The following is a 21,992-nucleotide window of genomic DNA, read 5'->3' as shown; positions in this document are numbered from 1 at the left end:
ACTGTGCCAACTTTTCTGTATTCTGTGATTCTAGGCTAGAATTGTTAGAATCCTTTTTTTTTTTTTTAAGTCCCCTCATGTGACATTTGGAGTGGCAAGAGGAAGGACAGGCAGAAGTAAACGGAGAAACAGAATTCATTTGACTGTTTGTATTACAGAGAGAGGAGATCTTAAAACCATGCATATGCGTATGTACATAGAGTAAATACCAGTTTTTATTAACTCAACTTTTGACTATAGAGCTCTTTAAAAATCCTTTTCCTAACTGTAATTCCTACTCAAGCCATTACACTTTTGCTGCTAGCTGGACCTCTGTAGCCAAATAAGCAGCCATTACACCTTAGTCGCTGTTCAACACCCTTCCTCACTGCAGTGTGATAGACAGCTTTCAGATAACAATCATGCTAAATCTGCCAGAAGTATCCTAACTAGTGACCCTATCTTGAATAAAGGCCAGGTAAAGCCAAACCTGTGGCCGGGCGCAGTGGCTCGCACCTGTAATCCCAACACTTTGGGAGGCTGAAGTGGGCAGATCACCTGAAGTCAGGAGTTCAAGAACAGCCTGGCCAACATGGCAAAACCCTGTCTCTACTAAAAATATATAAATTAGCCAGGTGTGGGTTGCAGGCGCCTATAATCCCAGCTACTCGGGAGGCTGAGGCAGGAGAATAGCTTGAGCCCAGGAGGCGGAGATTGCAGTGAGCCAAGACTGCACCACTGCACTCCGGCCTGGGCAACTGAGCGAGACTCTGTCTCAAAAAAAAAAAAAAAAAAAAAAAAAGCCAAACCTGCTGGATTCCTTTCCAAGGCGGCTGGCACTCTTGCTCACAAGATGTTTATGGTTGAGACACAGAGTTAATGATGTTAATCAACTAAATAAGGACTCAAAACTTATGAAAATGTCCCAGTACTTTAAGAAAAAGCATTATTAAGTATGTTTTGCTTTAAAAATAGTACACTTATAAATTCCTGCTGAAATCAATAGTAACATAGAAAAGTAACAATACTAATAGCCTGTCACAAGCTGATTACAAGTCTCTGTAATAAAGTATACCATTCTTAATAACCTATATAGCCATTTGAAATGGGTGCATTTCTCCCCTTGCTTTGTGAGGAAGGCCTGCTCTAACAGAGGAACTTTCAATAAACGATCTCTTCTCATTGCAAGGCATTCCTCTTCTTGCTTTCTGAGGATGCCCTACTCTGTAACTGAGTAGTCTCTAATAAACCATTATAACTTTACCGTACTTTGCAACTCACCAAGAATTCTTTCCTGTGTGAGATTCAAGAACCCACTCTTCGGGTCTGGGACAAGATCATCACATCTCTTCTGGTGACTCTGCCAGGACTTCAATGAGGTGAAGTCCCAACTCAAACAAATGAGATCCCAACCCAAAGGAAACAGACTCTGCAGCACCAATTGGCTGACACAAACTCTAGTTGTAAACTTTCAACAAATAAACCCATATGACCTTCACCTAGTTTACAAACAGAACATTTTCATCATCTTCAGAAAATTCACTTGTGTTTTGTCCCAAACATCTATCTTTTCTTCCTCGACCAGAGGCTATTAATGCGTTGATTTATTTCACCATAGGTTTATTTTGCCTGAAATAATGCAACACATAAATACACAAAACACAATTTTATGTCTAGCTTTTTTCACTTAGTAGGTGTATGAGATTCATATAGGGCGTGAGCTTTAGTTCTTTGTATGGCTGAGTTGCATTATGTTATATGAATGCTATGCAATTAATTCAAACCACTGCTTTAACCCAACATCTTTTTGTGAACTACTTACAAACTGGCTCTCAAATGAATGTCAAACATTTGCTGCTAAGTTGTGGCCTTTCAGTCTTACCTGCCTTATCTAATCATTATCAAGACAGTCACTATGAGAAAACTATTCTCTAAATTATTGAAAGTTTAAGTCCTCCAACAAAAGGAATATTAGGGAAGACAGTTCACTGTTAACCCATAGTATATTATTTCCATCTGTTAACCACAATCTTAGATAAGATAGAATAGTTTAACACTGGTGTCAGTACAACATTTCATTCATTGTACATCAGTGTTAAAATATGAAAAACCAACTAATTTTAATAAAAGAAATTAAGTTCACCCATAGTCTAAACCATTTTAAAATCCACTATATTCTTCCTGGTCAAAATACAGTTACAAGTACTCAAGAAACATTCCTTTTTTCCAATATACTAATCCTGCAGTTCTGTTTGCTACGTTTTTTTTTTAAGTGAGGCTAATTATTTAGTGAATGTTGATAGGAATTATCTTCACATTTCTCTGATATAGGTGAAGATGTTATTCTCTTCACATCAAATACTCAACTCTTTCACTATGTCTTCTATCACATCAAATAATACTAAAGACTCCTACTTTATTCTGTTTTAAAGATATGTCAGTACTTCAACTCAGTGGTCCTAACCTTTTTGGCACCAGGGACTGGTTTTGTGGGAGACAATTTTTCTACAAACTGGCAAGGAGAGAGACGGTTTTGAGATGAAAATGTTCTGCCTCAGATCATCAGGCATTAGTTGGAGTCTCCTAAGGAGCACACAATCTAGATCCCTCACATGCACAATTCACAATAGGGTTTACGAAAATCTAATGCCACCACTCAGCTGAGAGGTGGCAGAGCTCATGTGGTAATGCTTGCTCACCCACCACTCACGTCCTGCTGTGCAGCTGAGTTTCTAACTGGCCACAGACCAGTAACCGGTTTACAGCCTGGGACTGGGGACCTCTGCTTTAAATGAAGTCTCTCTCTTTTTTTTTTTTTAAACTTATGGAGGAATTGGTGAAGTAATTTCAAAAATCCAGAATATCCCTCTTACTTTAATATAGAAAAATGCTCTAAACACGTATATGTTTACATGCATTACTACTTTATTCAAACACAAAGAGCATATTTTTTAAAATTTTCCTCACGTGTTTTACATTTGGCATTAAACTTCCATGAAAAATGTTGATATTAATTATTTTCACCTAACTTAGAAGGACCTCACATTGCTCTGATGCAGGAAAAAAAAAACAGAACATATATTTTCACATGAACACCATGGATTAAGGAAAAGCAGCAACAGATTTGAAAGCTGAATTATATAAATAATATTTGCTCTTCAAAAACCTCAAATACTGTAAATACAAATGAAGTATCTATGAAATATACCTGTCAAAACATCAATGTTCTTGCTACTTTAAAACATATAAGCAAATAAATTATCTAATTATTTTGCCTTTAGATTCTGTATAAATTTATTTAGTATAAAGGCTGAAAGTGTCTGTGCTTTAGTCCTTTCTCACATAAATTCTGACACATTTAGACTTCATTTTTTATTAAATACTTCCTCACATTTATTGCATCTACAAACTTTCTTTTTCTATGAACCCCTAGGTGACTCATAAGTTTGATATTTTGAATAAAGCTTTTCACATTTTTACATCTATAGTGTTTCTCTAGTATGGGTTACCTTGAGTAAGGGTTGAGCACAGTTTAAATAATTTGCCACATTTTTAATATTTGTATCGATTTTTTTCAGTTTATATTCTCTGCTGTTGTGTAAAGCTTGAAAAATGGTTAAAGGTTATGCCACATTCTTAGCATCTGTAGGGTTTCACTCCCATATAAATTATCTGATGCACAATAAGACATGGATAACAAGTAAAAATCTGCTCCATGTTTTACATTTTCAAAGTTTTTCTCTAGTATGACTTCTCTGATGTGTAATGAGGTATGACCTAGAGTTAAAGGCTTTGCCACATTCTTCGCATTTGTAGGGTCTCTCTCCACTATGACTTCTCCGATGTGTAGTGAGGTATGACCTATAGCTGAAGGCTTTACCACATTCATCACATTTGTAGGGTCTCTCTCCAGTATGACTTCTCCGATGTGTAGTGAGGTATGACCTAGAGTTGAAGGCTTTCCCACATTCTTCACATTTGTAGGGTCTCTCTCCAGTATGACTTCTCTGATGTGTAGTGAGGTATGACCTATAGTTGAAGGCTTTGCCACATTCTTCACATTTGTAGGGTCTCTGGCCAGTATGAATTCTCTGATGCTGAATAACATCTGAACTATAACTAAAGGCTTTGCCACATTCTTTACATGTATAGGGTTTCTCTCCAGTATGAGTTCGCCGATGCACAGTAAGACCTGAGGAGTCACTAAAAGATTTGCTACATGCTTTACATTTATATGGTTTTTCTCCAGTATGAATTCGATGATGTCGAATAAGGTGTGAACTATAAGGAAAGGCTTTGCCGCATTCTTTACATTTATAGGGTTTCTCTCCAGTATGAATTCTCTCATGCACAATAAGATTTGAGAAACAAGTAAAAGGTTTGGCACATACCTTACATTTGTAAAGATTCTCTCCAGTATGAATTTTCCGATGTTGAGTAAGGCAAGAACTACGGCTAAAGACTTTGCCACATTCTTTACATTTATAAGGCTTCTCTCCAGTATGAACTCTCTGATGCATAATAAGATTTGAAGAACGAGCATAAGATTTGCTACATACTTTACATTTGTAAAGTTTTTCTCCCGTATGAGTTGTCTGATGTTGAGTAAGGCATGAACTACGGTTAAAAGCTTTTCCACATTCTTTACATTTATAAGGTTTCTCTCCAGTATGAATTCGCTTATGTTTAGTAAGGTATGAACTACAGCGAAAGGCTTTGCCACATTCTTTACATTTGTATGGTTTCTCTCCAGTGTGAATTCTCTGATGCACAATAAGATTGGAGGAACGAGTAAAAGATTTGCTACATGCTTTACATTTGTAAAGGTTTTCTCCAGTATCAATTTGCTGCTGTTTGGTAAGGTATAAACTACAGTTAAGGTTAAAGACTTTGCCACATTCTTTCCATTTATAAGGTTTCTCTTCGGTAGGAATGATCTGATGTTGAGTAAGGTGCAAACTATGGTTAAAGCTATCCCCACATTTTTCACATTTGTATGGTTTCTCTTCATTATGGATTATCTGCTTTCTAAGATTTGATGACTGACTAAGGTCTTTATCATATTTATTACATCTATATGAGTTTTCTCTGATATGGATGGTCTGATGTTGAATATGTTTTAATGACTGGGCACAAACTTCTACACATTTATTACATTTGTAAGACTGTTCTTGCTTCTCTTGCCCATGCATACTCTGAAGAAAGACTTTCTCAAATTCTTTACATTTGCATTGTTTTTCTAGAAAGCAATTTTCCTGATGATTTTTAGGGCTTGAGCTTTGGTTCAAGGTTTTTTCAGAATTATTGCAATGATAATTTTTCTCTCCAATAAAAACATCTCGGTACCTACTTAGAGTAGAGACCTGCCTAAATAACTCTGAAGTTTTATCATGTATGTGATGTTTTCCCCAAATATCTATTTCCTCTTGTTGATTAAACAATGATGAATGAGTAAAGACCTTCCTATATTGATCAAAGTTATAGCTTTTGGCACAAGAAGAAAGTATTTGTTGGTGAAACAAACTTTCAACAGAGGACTCATCAAATTGATCATATTTAAAAGTCTTTTCATCATAACATCCATTGTGCCCATCACACTCCTCCCTTTTCCACCTTTTTCTTAAATGTAAATTCTCAAGATGACAGTTCCCATGTCTCCTTGATACCACTTTTTGGAATGAAGCTTCTGTGCATTGCTCTGTCAACAGGTCCTTGTTATAATGCGAAAACACATCTGAAAGATATAAAAATTTTAAGAATTCCAATTACTAGATTCAGATACATATATTTTACAAATCTAATACACAAAATTATGCTAAGTTGAGAATACAACAGTTGAGTGAAAAACCTGAGGCCCTGTTTTCTCAATTGATATACAAACTTTACTACAATAACTTTACAACAATAAAGTGGCATGTGAACTACTAAGACACCAACAGTGGAGAAAAGGGAGTGTTTGTGCCACCTGCCCTTGCCCCTCAGCAGCATCTGCATGGCGGGGAGAAATCTGTTAATTTGGGAGACGGAGAGCACAGTGACTAGGGGACTACAATGAACCCAGTGCTGCCCTATCACAGCAGAGACCTGGCAGGATTCATCACCTTCTGACTTAGGAGCTGCTGGTCTCTGAATAACCAACAGTGGTACCCCAATAACACATCATGAACACTGGACTCTGAGATGTCCTGGCGTCAGGTGTGACCCAGAACATCTCCCACTATGATGGGTATAGTGAAAGACATGTTCTGTTTGAGCAAAGCAGAGGAAAAAGTAAATGGGATTCTGTCTTGCACCTGAGGTACCAGCTTGGCCACAATGGGGTAGAGCACCAAGCATACTCTTAGGGTCTCTTAGTCAACATTTCTGGACCTGCCCTGCACCAAAGAGTAAGTCCCAGATGTGGAAGCAGTCATCACAAGCTAACTGAAGAGTGCTTGGGTGTTGAGTAAACATCAGTGATAGCCCAGTGAAAACCCCTGTGAGCTGGTGGTGGTGGCAGACACAATATGAGGCTCCTCTGCCTGCAGAAAGGGGAGGGAGGAGAGGGAAGGATGTTGTCTTGTGATTTGAATGCCAGCTTAGCTGCAGTAGAATAGAACACGAGATAAACAAGGCTTCTGACTTCAGTACCTGGCTCCCACACAATATCTCTGGACCTACCTGGGGCCAAAAGAACTCACTGCCCTGAGGAGACACATACCTGGCTGGTTACCACCTGCTGATTGTAGAGGCCTAAGGTCTTGAGTAAACTTAGGTAGTAGCCAGGCAGTAATTACACTGGGCCTTGGGTGAGACCCAGTGCTGTGCTCACTTCAGGTCTAAATTAGCACAGTCCCAGTGGTGGGGGTAAGAGGGAAGCTTGTGTCATCCCACCCCAGCTCCAGGTAGCTCAGCATAGAGAAAGAAATTCCATTTGTCTGGAAGAAACTAAGGGAACAGAACAAGAGTCTCTGTGCTTGGTAATTCAGATAATTCACCGATTTTAACCAAGACCAACAACATGGTACCTCTATGAGTCTGCAAGAAGAACAATATTGAGTTTGAGATCCAAGTACTTTCAAATTCTGGAAAGCCTTCCCAACAAGGGTGGACATAAAACCCAAACTGTGAAGGCTACAATAAATGCCTAACTCTTCAATGCCCAGACACAGATGAACATCTACACATTAAGACCATCCAGTAAAATATGGCCTAACAAACTGAATAAGGCACAAGAGACCAATCCTGGAGAAACAAAGTAAGTAACTTTTCAGACAGATAATTCAAAACAGTTGTGTTGAGGAAATAAATTCAAGATAAAATAGAGAAGGAATTCAGATTCTAGCAGGTAAATTGAACAAAAAGATTGAAATGATTAAAAGGGATCAAGCAGAAATTGAAGTTAAAAAATGCAATTGGCATACTGAAGAATGCATCAGAGTCTCTTAATAGCAAAATTGATAAGGCAGAAGAAAAATTATTGAGCTTGAACATAGGCAATTTGAGAATATGTAGAGAAGACAAAAAAGAATGAAGCATGCCTACATGATTTAGAAAACAGCCTGAGAAGGGTAAAGCTAAGAGTTATTAGCCTTAAAGAGAGAAAGAGAAAGGGGTAGAAAGTTTACTCAAGGAATACGATCAGAGAACTTCCCTAATCTATAAAGATATCAATATCCAAGTACAATCAGGTTACAGAACACAAAGTAGATTGAACCCAAAGATGATTTCGTCAAGACATTTAATAATCAAACTTCCAAAAATTAAGAATAAAGGATCCTAAAAGCACCAAGAAAAAAGAAACAGCATACAATGAAACTCCAGTATGTCTGACAGCAGATTTTCAGTGGAAACCTTACAGGCCAGGAGAGAGTAGCAAGACATATTTAAAGTGCTGAAGGAGCAAAACTTTTATGCTAGAATAGTGTATCACGTGAAAATATTTCCTAACCATGAAGGAGAAAAAAATGACCTTCCCAGACAAACACTGAGAGGTTTCATTAAAACCAGACCTGTCTTACAAGTAATTCTAAGGGGCATTCTCTTCCATCTGTAAGAAGAGAATGTTAATTAACAATAAGAAGTCATCTGAAGGTACAGAACTCACTGGTAACAGCACAGAGAAAAACTGAATATTATAATTATAATATGGTAATTGTGGTGTGTAAAATACTCAAGTAGAAATACTCAATGATGACTCAATACAACTAGAACAAGGTTTCAAGACATAGATAGTACAGTAAGACATAAGGAGAACCAACAATAAGTTTAAAAATGGGGAAACAAAGTTAAAGGGTAGAGTTTTTACTAGTTTTCTTGTTGCTTATTTGTTCATTGAGGCAATCAGTGTGAAGCTGTCAACAGCTAAAAAAATAGGTTATAAGATAGTATTTGTAAGTCTCATGGTAACCTCAAATAAAAAAAACATACAACAGATACAGAAACCAAAAAGCAAGAAATTAAATCATACCACCAAGAAAAATCATGTTCACTAAATGAAGAGAGGAAGGAAGGACAAAATAAAGAGAAGATACAAAAACAACCAGAAAACAAATAACGAAATGGCATGAGTAAACACATACTTATCAATAATAACACTGAAAGGAAATGCACTAAAACTCCAATTAAATAACACAGAATGGGTGAAAAAAAGAAAAAGGAAGACCCAGTGATCTGCTGCCTACGAGAAATACACTTCATCTATAAAGATACACATAGACTGAAAAATAAAGGAATGGAAAAATGTTCCATGCCGATGAAACCAAAAAAAAGAACTAAAGTAGCTATACTTATATCAGATAAAATGTATTTCAAGACAAAATCTGTGAAGACAGAACAAAGGTCATTTTATGATAAAGGGATCAATTCAGCCAGAGAATATAACAATCTTAAATATCCATGTACCCTACACTAAAGCACTGAGACACATAAAGCAAAGTCTATTAAAGAGAAAGGCCCCAATACAATAATTGAGACTTTAACACACCACTTTCAGCATTGTACACATCTTACAGACAGAAAATCATAAAAGAAACATCAGACTTAATCTATACTATAAACCAAATATACCTAATAAATATTTGCAGAACATTTTATCTAATGGCTACAGAACACACATTCTTCTCAGCACATAATTTTCAGATACACAACATTTTAAGTTACAAAACAAGTCTTAAAACATTCAGAAAAGTGAGATAATATCAAACATCTCTGCCCACAATGGAATATAACTAGAAATCAGTAACAAAAATTTTGGAAACCATACAAATGTAAATTAAACAATATGCTTCTGAATGAAAATTGGATCAATAAAGAAATTAAGAAGGAAACTGAAAAATTTCTTCAAACAAATACTGAAAAAACACATACCAAACCTATGGGATACAGCAAAAGCAGTATTGAGTGAGAAATGTATAGATATATGTACTTACATCAAAAAACAAAAAAATCAAATAACCTAATGTTGCATCTTAAAGAACTAAAAAATGGCAAAACAAAACAAAAATTATAATAAAGATCACAGCAGAAATAAATAAAATTGAAATAAAAAATGCAAAAAAATCAATGAAATGAAAAGTTATTTTTTTAAGCAGATAAATAAAAGTTACAAACCTTTACCTTGACTAAGAAAAACAAAGACCCACATAAAATCAGAGATGAAAAAGGAGACATTATAACTGATACTGCAGAAATTCAAAAGATTATTAGTGGCTATTATTAACAACTGTATGCCAACTAATTGGAAAATCTAGCAAAAATGGATACGTTCCCAGATATATACAACCTACCAAGATTAAACAAGGAAGAAATCCACAACATGAACAGACCAATAAGAAGTAACAAGTTCAAATCCATAATAGTCTCCCAGTAAAGAAAAGCCCAGGACCTGATGGCTTCATCACTAAATTCTACCAAACATTTAAAGATCTAATACCAGCCCTACTCAAAAACTTCCAAAACAGAGGAGGAAGGAATACTTCCAAACTCATTCTTTGAAGTATTACCATAATACCCAAATCAGAAAAAGATACATCAAAAGATGAAAACTGTAGGCCAATATCTATTTTACATGTTATTCATGTAAAAATAACAAAATATTAGCAAACAGAACTCAACAACACATTAAAAGATTGTTCATTATGACAAAGTGGGATTTATCCCAGGTATGCAAGAATGAGTCATCATATGCAATCAATCAATATGATACATCATATCGACAGAATGAAGGATGAAATCATATGATCATTTCAGCTGCTGCTGAAAAAAGCATTTAATAAAATTTAACACCCTTTGATAATAAAAACCCTCAAAAAGCTGGGTATAGAAAGAACATGCCTCAAAATAATAAAAACCATATATGACAGATCCACAGCTAGTATCATCCTGAATGGAGGGAAAAAATCTGAAAGACTTTTCTCTAAGATTTGGAACATAACAAGGATGCCCACTTTCACCACTGTTATTCAACATAGTACTGGGAGTGCTAGCTACAGCAGCAGTAAAACAAGAGAAAAAACCTAAATGGCATCCAAATTGAAAGGAAGTCATCAAATTATCCTTGTTTGCAGGTGGTATACTCTTACACATTTAGAAAAATCTAAAGACTCCAACAAAAAACGATAAGAACTGATAAAGTTGCAGAATATAAAATGAACATACAAACATCAAGCATTTCTATATGCCAACAGAGAATCTGAAAAAACAGATTAGAAAGTAATTCAATTTACAGTAGCCACAAATAAAAGTAAATACCTACACATAAACTTAACCAAAGAAGTGAAAGATCTGTACAATGAAAACTATAAAACATGAATGAAAGAAATTGAAGAGGATGGCCGGGTACAGTGGCTTATGCCTGTAATCCCAGCACCTTGGGAGGCCGAGGTGGGCAGATCACTTGAGGTCAGGCGTTTGAGACCAGCATAGCCAACATGGTGAAACCCCATCTCGACTAAAAATACAAAAAATTAGCCAGGCCCGGTGGTGCATGCCTGGAGTCCCAGCTACCTGGGAGGCTACGGCAGGAGAATGGCTTGAACCCAGGAGGCAGAGGTTGCAGTGAGCCGAGATCACGCCACTGCACTCCAGGCTGGGCGACAAGAGGAAAATACCATCTCAAAAAAAAAAAAAAAAAAGAAAAGAAAGAAAGAAAGAAAAGAAAAGTACAGAAGAAGACACACACACACAAAAAATATCCCATGTCAATGGATTGGAAGAATCAATATTGTTAAAATATCCATACTACTCAAAACAATCTACAGATTCAATACAATCCCTATCAAAATACTAATGACATTCTTCACAGAAATAGAAAAAACAATCCTAAAATATATATGGAACCACAAAAGACACAGAATAGCAAAGCTATCCTAAGCTAAAAGAACAAAACTTAAGGAGTCACATTACCTGACTTCACATTACACTCAAGAGCTGTAGTAATCAAAATGGCATGGTACTGGCATAAAAACAGACACACAGACCAATGCAACAGAATAGAGAACCCAAAAACAACTCCAGACACCTTGAGTGGACTCGTTTTTAACAAAGATGTTAAGAACATACGCTAGAGAAAGGACAGTTTTTTTCAATAACTGGTGCTAAAAAACCTGGATATCCATATACATGAAGACAAGCTATTCATTAAAAACAGAAACTAGACCCCTATCTCTCACTATATACAAAAATCAAATCAGAATGGATTAAGGACTTTAAGACTTCAAACTATGAAACTACTACAAGAAAACATTGGGGAAACTCTCCAGGACACTGGTTTGTGTAAAAATTTCTTAAGTAATGTACTAAAGCACAGGGAACCAAAGCAAAAATGGATATATGGGATCATGTCAAGTTAAAAAGCACCTGGACAGCAAAGGAAATAATCAATAAAGTGAAGAAACAACCCACAGAATGGAAGAAAATATTCACAAACTACCCATCTGACAAAGAATCAATAACCAGAATATTTAAGGAGCTCAAACAACTCTATAAGAAACTATCTAATAATCCAATCAAAAATGGGCAAAAGATTTGAAGGGACATTTCTCAAAAAACACCCAGACTAGGGAGCAGTGGCACAATCACAGCTCACTGCAGGCATAAATTTCTGAAGTTAACTGATTCTCCTGCCTCAGCTTCCTGAGTACCTAAAACTACAGGCATGCACCATCACACCTAGTGTACTTATTATTTTTTATAGACACGGGGTCTCACAATATTGCTCAGGCAGGTCTCAAACTCCTGGCCTCAAACGATCCTCCGACTTCAACCTCCAAAGTAGTTGGGATTACAGGCATGAGCCACAAAACTGGCTAAAATATCTGTATTAAAAATGTTCCATCAACTAAAGGAGAACACAACTAAACTAAAAGAGAAAATGGATGATGAAAATGAACAAAGAGATTAAAACTATAAAAACACAAAGTGTGGAGGTAAAAAATAAAAACTAAATTTAAAGATTCACTAGATGAGGTCTACTGCAGACCTGATGTAACAGGCAAAAAATCCCCAGCATGCTTGATAACAGGTCATTTGAAATTTTAGAGTCAGGAAGCCAAACAGGACAAAAAAAAGAAGAAAAACACAGCCTAGTAAACCTATGGGATACTATCAAGTAGGTAATATACTCATGAGAATTCTAGACTGAAAAAGAGCAGAAAACTTATTTGAAATAATAATGACTAAGAATTTTCCAAACTTGATGGAGAAAATGGCCTAAAATTTAAAGTTCAACCAACTCTGGAAGCAACACAAAGAGACTCACATGAGACATTATAATCAGAAATTCAAAAGTGACAAAGAGAATCTTGAAGTCAGAAAGAAAAAGATGACTTGGCAGGTACAAGGCCACTCATAAAATGATCAACAGATGTCTCAGCAAAAAATCTCACAAGCCAGAAGATGGCAGGATGATATATTGAAAGTGATGAAAAATTGACAACTACCTACTATGAACACTACATCTGCCCAAACTATACTTTAAAAATGAATTAGAAATAAAGAATTCTTGGGGCCAGGCGCAGTGACTCACGCCTGTAATCCCAGCACTTTGGGAGGCCAAAACGGGCGGACCACGAGGTCAGGAGATCGAGACCATCCCGGCTAACGCAGTGAAACCCCGTCTCTACTAAAATTATAAAAAAATAGCCAGGAGTGGTGGCAGGTGCCTCTAGTCCCAGCTACTCGGGAGGCTGAGGCAGGAGAATGGCGTGAACCTGGGAGGCGCAGCTTGCAGTGAGCCAAGATCGCACCACTGCACTCCAGCCTGGGCAGCAGAGCAAGACTCCGCTTAAAAAAAAAAGAAAAGAAATAAAAAATTCTTAATAAAAGCTAAATGAATTTATATCCATTAGACCTGTCATACAAGAAATGCTAAAGGAGTCAGTTCTTTACATTGAAAAATAAAATGATGGTAGGGAGGAACAAAAAATCATGTAACAATATAAAGTTTTCTGGTTAAGGTAATAATATACACAAAGTATTTGGTATTATTGTAATAATAGTATATAGAATACTTTTAATTCTGCTATACATTTGAAAAGACAAACACTTTCTTGTGTGTGTGACTGTTTGTATGGCTCTCTTTTTAATATTTTTTAAATTTACCTGATACAATTCTGTATTATTAATTACATGGAAATATAGGACACAAAGATGACACAAAATTTTCAGTATCTTGTGGAAATGAAAACACTACATACCTACACAGTTTATATATATACACATATATAAACATATACAAATATACATATACATATAAACATATACATATATACATATACATATAAACATATACATATACATATACACATATACATATATACATATACATATACACACACACACACACACATATGGATGACACCTAGGGCCCAATTAAAATGCAATTGGCAGGTAGATTAATTTCTAAAAAGATAATTTAGAAGTCCTAATTGCAATTTACTTTTTGATTCATTTTTGTTTTGTATTACAATCTAGATTATTAGAAAATACACTCATCATTTTAAATTAATATGCTTATAAAGTATTTTAAATAAAAATATTGAGTGGCATTATGCAATCTGTATAACCAATAACTAGGCATTCGAGAGCCTGTTAACTTTGAAATACATACAGGTATGTAGACTTCCTCTTCCTAAACACCACAGTTAGGCATATCTCTCACAATTTACTTTCACTGTGTAATTTTAAGATTTTTTCCTCTTGCTTCTCTGGGTTTTTAAATTGTGATATTAGGGTGTCAACTTTAGATCTCCCCTGCTTTCTCTTGTGGGCACTCAGTGCTATACATTTCCACCTACACACTGCTTTAAATGTGTCCCAGAGATTCTGGTATGTTGTGTATTTGTTCTAACATCTTTATTTCTGCCTTCATTTGGTTATTTACCCAGTAGTCATTCAGGAGCAGGTTGTTCAGTTTCCATGTAGTTGTGCAGTTTTGAGATTCTTAATCCTGAGTGCTAATTTGATTGCACTGTAGTCTGAGAGACAGTTTGTTGTGATTTCTGTTCTTTTACATTTGCTGAAGAGTGTTTTACTTCCAATTATGTGGTCAACTTTAGAATAAGTGCAGTGTGGTGCTGAGAAGAATGTATATTCTGTTGATTTGGGTTGGAGAGTTCTGAAGATAGCCATCTTCAGATTAGGTCCGCTTGGTGCAGAGCTGAGTTCAGGTCCTAAATATCCTTAATTTTCTGTCTCGTTGATCTAATATTGACAGTGGGGTGTTAAAGTCTCCCATTATTATTGTGTGGGAGTCTAAGTCTCTTTGTGGGTCTCTAAGAATTTGCTTTTTGAATCTGGGTGCTACTATATTAGGTGCATATATATTTAGGATAGTTAGCTATTCTTGTTGAATTGATCCCTTTACCATTATGTAATGGCCTTCTTTGTCTCTTTTGACCTTTGTTGGTTTAAAGTCTGTTTTATCAGAGACCAGGATTGCAACCCCTGCTTTTTTTTGCTTTCCATTTGCTTGGTAGATCTTCCACCATCCCTTTATTTTGAGCCTATATGTGTGAAAAGACAACACTTAAAAATAACTGTAAATCTCTGTTAATGGATCCACAATACAAAAGGATATAATTTGTGACCTCAACGAAATACAATAAGGGAACATAAAGAGGCAGGATTTTTGTATGCTACTAAAGTTATCAGGTTAATACAAATTGTTAATAATTTTAAGATGTTTTGTGTAATATCTATGGTAACCACAAAAATACCTATAGTAGATACACAAAAAGAAATGAGAAAGGAATCAAAATATGCCACTATAAAAAAAATCAATAAAACACCAAGGAAGACAGCAAGAGGAAAACAGGAACAAAAAAGCTACAAGATCTAAAACAAAAAAACAAACAAAAAGCAATGTCATTCCCCTTCAGTAATTACTTTGTATATAAAAAAAATTAAATCACTCACAAGACAAAATTTGGCTGAAATTCAATAAACAAGATCCAACTCTATGCTTTCAATAGAAGACCCACTTTAGATATAAAAACACACATGGGCTGAACATGAAAGCATGGAAAAAAGAAATTAAACGCAAAGTAAAATACTATCAGACAAAATACACATTACATCAAAAACTGTCACAAAATACAACAAAGGGCATTATATAATAATAATAGTGTCCACTGACCAGAAAGCTGTAACAAGCTTTAGCATATATGCACCTAATGTCACAGCTCCTATATAAACATTGTGACCTTTCACAGAATTGAAGCAAGTAGCTAACAGCACAATAATAGTAGAACACTTCCATACTCCACTTTCAGTACTGCAAAAATGAAAACCAAAAACAGAAAGAAGATCAATAAGGAAACAGACAACTTGAACACTAAAGACAATTAGACTTAACACATATACATAACTTTTCACCCAACAACAGCATAATACACAATATCTTTAATCACATATGGTACATTATTCCAGATAGACAACTTTTTAAGCCATAAATGTCTTAACAAATTTAAACAGATGGAAATCACACAAAGTATTATTTTTGACTACAACAGAATAAAGCTTGAAGTTAAAAATGAAAAGAAAACTGGCAAGTCTACAAATATGTAGAAATTAAACAAAGTCTCAAACACATTCTTGTTTAAGAATTTGAAGACTCAATATTCCTAAGATGTCAATACTATCCAAGGTGATTTACAGATTCAATGTACTCTCTATCAAAATACCAATCCATCTCTTTGCAGAAGTATTAAAATATTCAAAATATCTATAGAATTTCAAGAAATCAGAAATAGTCAAACAATCTCGGGGGGAAAAAAGAGACATCTACTTTCTGATTTTAAAACACATTACAAAGCTATAGTAATCAAAACAGTGTGGTACTTGAATAAAGACAGACAAGTATTATAGATGATGTAAAGATTAGAGAGCCCATAAATCCTCATGTATATAGTAAATTTACCTTCAACAAGGGTTCTAAGAACACACAATGAGGAAAGAACAGTCTCCTCACCAAAGAATGTTAGAAATACTAGAAATTTGCAAGGGAAAGAATAAAGTTTGACCTCACTTTGTACCATATACAAACATGAACTTTAAATGAACTGACTTCCTTTTTGTAGCTATTGTGAATGGAATTATGAAATTTCATATCCTGCAACTTTAATGAATTTATTTAGTCCTAACAGTTTTGTTTCTGGTTTTTTCTTTTTGGTCTTTGATGTTGTGTTCAGGTTTTGTCTCCAACAGGAACCATTTAACTTCCTTGTTTCCAATTTAGATGTAAAAGACATCTACTAAGTACTAAAATTAAGATACCTAGCAATGAACTTAACTAAGAAGATGAAATATTCCTACACTAAAACTACAAAGCATGGAAGAAAAAATAAAATACATGTGAATAAATGAAAAGATACCTTGTGTTCATAGATTGAAAAGATATAATTAAAATGGCCATACTATCCCAAATGATCTATGGATTTAATGCAACTCTGATCAAAAAGTCACCAGCATTCTTCATAGAAACAGAAAAAAAAAATTCTAAATGTATGTGGAACTACAAAGGGACCCTGAATAGCCAAAACAATCCTAAGCAAAAAGAATACATCTGCAGACAATACAATACCTTACGTCAAAATTTATGACAAAGCTATAGTAAGCTAAACAGTATTGTACTGGCACCAAAACAGACATACAGACCAATATGCCTGCTGAGCCAAAAAATGCATTAATGCATCTAAAGCAAACTGATTTTCAAAGGTGCCAAGAATACACTTTGGGGAAAAGACAGTTTCCTCAATAAATGATGCAGGAAAAATTGAATATCCATATGCAGAAAAATCAGACTATACCCCTACCACTCACCATATACCAAAAAATCAACTCAAACTGGATTAAAGAATTAAATGTAATCGGCCCAAACTATGAAACTATTAGATAAAAACATAGGGCAAATGCTTTACAACAGACTTGGACAATATTTTTCAAATAAGACTTCAAAAGCATGGCCAGTTGCAGTGGCTCATGTCTGTAATCCCAATACTTTGGAACGCCAAGGTGGGAGAATCATTTGAGGTCAGGAGTTTGAGGGCATCCTGGGCCACATAGTGAGATCCTGTTCCTACAAAAAAAAATGTTTTAGATTAGCTGGGTGTGGTGGCACATGTCTATAGTCAACCTACTCAAGTGGATGAGACAGGAGGATCACTTGAGCCCAGGAAATCAAGCCTGCAGTAAGCTATGATCATGCTACTTCACTCTAACCTGGGTGACAGAGTGAGACCATGTCTCTTAAAAATAAAGACTTCAAAAGCACAGATAGCAAAAGAAAAAACAAATATAATTACATCCAACCAAAAAGAGTTTAAATACAAAACGAAAATACTAACAGAGTGAAAAGACAACCTAAACAATATGAGAAAATATTTGCAAACTACACATATGAAAACGTGTTAATATCTAGATCATGTAAGAAGCTTTAAAATTTCAAGATAATACAAACATATAACCGAATTTTAAAATGTGAGGAAGACCTTACTAGACATTCTCAAAAGAAGAAATACAAATGGCCAACAGGTACATAAAAAATGCTCAAAATCATTGATCACACAGGAAACACAAATCCAAGCCAAATGGGACCCCCTCACTCCAGTTACAATAGATATAATCAAAAAGAAAAAACATATTAACAAAAATGTATTGGTGAGGAGGTGAAGAAAAGGAATGCATAAACACTGCTGGTGGAATTATAAATTAGTATAGGCACTACAGAAAATCATATGAAGATTCCTCAAAAAATCAAACATAGAGGTACCATACAATCTAGCAATTCCACTACTGGGTATACATCCCCAAAGAAAGAATATCAAGTTTGACAAAGATATCTGCATTCCCATGTTTACTGCAGCACTATTTATAATAGCCAGGATATAAAACCAATTCAAGTGTACAGCAACAGATAAATGGATAATGAAACTGCACTGTACATACATATTATTAAATACTTTTCAGCCATTAAAAAATAATAAAATCCTGTCATTTGAAACAACATGGATGGACTTGGAGAATCTCACGTTAAGTGAAATAAGCCATATGTAGAAAAGCAAATACTTTGTCTACCAATGTCTGGCCGCAGGCTGCCTTCATCAGCTCCCGAACTCACCCAGAGCTCGCACCCACCTGCTAGACACTGCAGAGCCTCCTCGCCCGCTCCCATGGCAAGCAAGATGATATGAGAGGTGATGCCGTCCATCAGCAAACAGAAGGCCCCCTGGGAGGAAGTGGGAGCCATGGGTCCAGCTCCCCTTCACAGCCAGATGCAGATTCATATTTTGAACAGTTGATGGTCTCCATGCTAGAAGAAAGAGGCTGTCTTCTTGACACACTGAGAGAGATTCCAGAAATGCTGGCACCAATGCAGGGGAAATTACAAAAGGTTGGTCATGAAAGAGATTCCTTGCAGAGACAGCTCACCACTCCACCTCCACAGGAGTTCACGGCACTTACTAAAGAAGTCAATGTAGGCAGGGAACAGCTCCTTGAAAGGAAAGAAGAAACTGCTGAAAAATGAAAGCAGAAAGGAACACCACCAGGGTGCTATTAGAGCATTTGGAATGCCCTGTCTCCAAACATGAGCGGTATCTTAGGATGACAGTGGTGAAGAAACAAAGTGCAGTCTCAAGCAGGCATGTCCAGTGAAGCTGAAGTGCTGAAAGCACTGAAGTCATTATCTGAACAGCACAAAGCTCTGGATGAAAAGATGAGAGAACGATTATGAGTAGCACTTGAGAGATGTAGTTTGTTAGAAGAATTAGGTGTCACAAAGAGCTAATGATTCTTAAAGAACAGAATAGTCAGAAAAAAAAAAACACTAACAGGTGGAGTGCTAAACATAAACCATGAACAAGAAAATACACCAAACAGAATGGAAAGAGATCTTATGATGGTTCTTTAAGCTATGAGGAAGACCTTGCTGAAGTAATTGAGGTCCAAGAAATCATAAACAGTCAAGGGAGCAGAGCCAAATGAAAGAACACCTGGCTGCCCTTTCCAGTCATGTGACAGAGCTGGAAGAGGATCTGAAAAGATTTTCATCAAATCTAGAAAATATTTCATCAAATCTGAAGAAATGAACCCCAAATTGCTAGAAGATGTCCATAAAGCCATGGCCCAAAAGGAAGACATGGAAGAGAGAATCACTACTCTTGAAAAATGTGACCTTGCTGGTCAACCTTAGACACTGCCCTTGGCCAAGTGGTAGGCTTGCTGATCATGGTCCTGGCTACAGAACAAAACTTGCCACATCCCACTGTAGACTTAGCTATAACCCACTTGGCCTTTGCCCTGTCACTGTCACCATCTGCCAAGAACCAAGGACAACTTATACCCACCTAAGTCTTAGGTGACATACATGCAGAATTTGATCCTGTCTGTGACACATGAATCAGGCAAAACTCACCTTCTTCACCTCTCACCAATGGTCTGGAAAAAATGTCCTGCCTACACAGAGATTCTCAAGGAAAAATATCTGTCTGTGGTTCTATATATAGGACCATCAGCAATGATCTGAATGTGGACCTGAAGTGGCACTGTAATCTGGTTCCAGCTGCATGCAACCACAGTTCAGGAACAGTTATGATCAACCTGAGACCTCCCTGAAGGCACACACATCTGTGCCCACAAAGGCATACCTGCTAACATTAGTCTCATTGTGAATCTTAAAGCAGCTCTGTAACCTAGGTGACTTGGGTGCTGCTAAAGGTATTCAGTTTTATAAGAGAAGCAGACCATAAAAGTTCAGAAAATTTGCAGCCTAACAATGCAATAGAAAAGAAAATTCCATTTTCTGAGAAGAAATTCAAGCCAGCTGCAGATATTTCCATAAGCAACGAGGAGCCGAATGTTAATCACCAAGATGATACGGAAAATGTCTCCAGGGCATGTCAGAGGTCTTCACGGCAGCCCCTCCCATCACAGGCCCAGAGGCCTAGAAGGAAAAAGTGGTTTCCTGGGCCAGGCCCAGGGTCCCTATGCTGTGTGCAGCCTAGGGACTTGGTGCCCTGGTCCCAGCCGCTCCAGCAGTGGCTGAAAGGGGCCAACACAGAGCTCAGGCTGTAGCTTCAGAGGGTGCAAGCCCCAAGCCTTGGCAGCTTCCACGTGGTGTTGAGCCTGTGAGTGTACAGAAATCAAGGACTGGGGTTTGGGAACCCCCGTCCAGATTTCAGAGGATGTATAGAAACGCCTGGATGCCCAAGCAGAAGTCTGCTGCAAGGGCAGGGCCCTCAGGGAGGACTTCTGCTAGGGCAGTGCAGAAGGGAAATGTGGGGTTGGAGCCCCCACACAGAGTCCCTACTTGGGCACAGCCTAGTGGAGCTGTGAGAAGAGGGCCACTGTCCTCCGGACCCCAGAATGCTAGATGCACTGACAGCTTTCACTGGACACCTGAAAAAGCTGTAGACACTCAATGCCAGCCCATGAAAGTGGCCAGAAGGGTGGCTATACTCTGCAAAGCCACAGGGGCAGAGCTGCCCAAGGCCATGGGAGCCCACCTCTTGCATCAGCGTGACCTGGATGTGAGACATGCAGTCAAAGGAGATCATTTGGGAGCTTTAAGATTTGACTGCCCCACTGGATTTTGGACTTGCATGGGGCTTACAGCCCCTTTGTTTTGGCCAATTTCTCCCATTTGAAATGGCTACCCAATGCCTGTACCCTCAATGTATCTAGGAAGTAACCAACTTGCTTTTGATTTTACAAGCTCACTGGCAGAAGGGACTTGCCTTGTCTCAGATGAGACTTTGGTCTGTGGACATTTGAGTTAATGCTGAAATCTGCTAGGACTTTGGGGGACTATTGGGAAGGCATGATTGTGCTTTGAAATGTGAGGACATGAGATTTGGGAGAGGCCAGGGGTGGAATGATATGGTTTGGCTGTGTCCCCACCCAAATCTCATCTTGAATTCCCATATGTTGTGGGAGGGACCTGTCTGGAGGTAATTGAATCATGGGGGTGGGTCTTTCCTGTGCTAATCTTGTGACAATGAGTAAGTCTCATGAGATCTGATGGTTTTATAAAGGGGAGTTTATCTGCACAAGCTCCCTCTCTTTTTGCCTGCTGCCATCCATGTAAGACGTGACTTGCTCCTCCTCGCCCTCCACTGTGATTGTGAGGCCTCCCCAACCATGTGGAACTGTAAATCCATTAAACCTCTTTCTTTTGTAAATTACCCAGTATTGGGTGTGTCTTTATCAGCAGTGGGAGAACAGATTAATACACCACCCAAGACCACCTTAGCCTGGATTTTGTTGTCCATATCATTATCAGCATTTTGGTCAAAACCATTCAACAAGTCTCTAGGGAGTTCCAAACTTTCCCACATTTTCCTTTCTTCTCCTGAGCCCTCCAAACTGTTCCAACCTCTGCCTACTACCCAGTTTCAAAGGGGCTTCCACATTTTCAGGTATCTTTTCAGCAGCACCTCACTCTACTGGTACCAATTTACTGTATTGGTCTGTTTTCATAACTGCTGATAAAGACACAGCCAAGACTGGGCAATTTACAAAAGAAACAGGTTTAG

At 37.1% G+C, this 21,992-nt stretch overlaps 1 protein-coding gene across 9 annotated transcripts in view; it reads right to left on the bottom strand.

The window, feature by feature from the left end:
• Positions 1 to 2,884: 2,884 nt before the first annotated feature.
• ZNF267 (zinc finger protein 267) overlaps positions 2,885 to 21,992 on the bottom strand; it is a 43,458-nt gene continuing 24,350 nt past the window's right edge. For 8 of the 9 annotated variants that reach the window (XM_077983336.1, XM_077983332.1, XM_077983331.1 and 5 more), the window contains one exon: positions 2,885 to 5,713. In XM_077983336.1, the coding sequence (XP_077839462.1) occupies positions 3,708 to 5,713 (2,006 nt within the window). In that variant the 3' untranslated portion in view covers positions 2,885 to 3,707. 9 annotated transcript variants of the gene reach the window in all.

Source organism: Macaca mulatta, chromosome 20, assembly GCF_049350105.2.
Source record: "Macaca mulatta isolate MMU2019108-1 chromosome 20, T2T-MMU8v2.0, whole genome shotgun sequence".
In the NCBI taxonomy this organism is placed as follows: Eukaryota; Metazoa; Chordata; class Mammalia; order Primates; family Cercopithecidae; genus Macaca; species Macaca mulatta.
The sequence above is the reverse complement of the archived record's forward strand: the minus strand, read 5'-3'. Positions and strand labels throughout refer to the sequence as shown.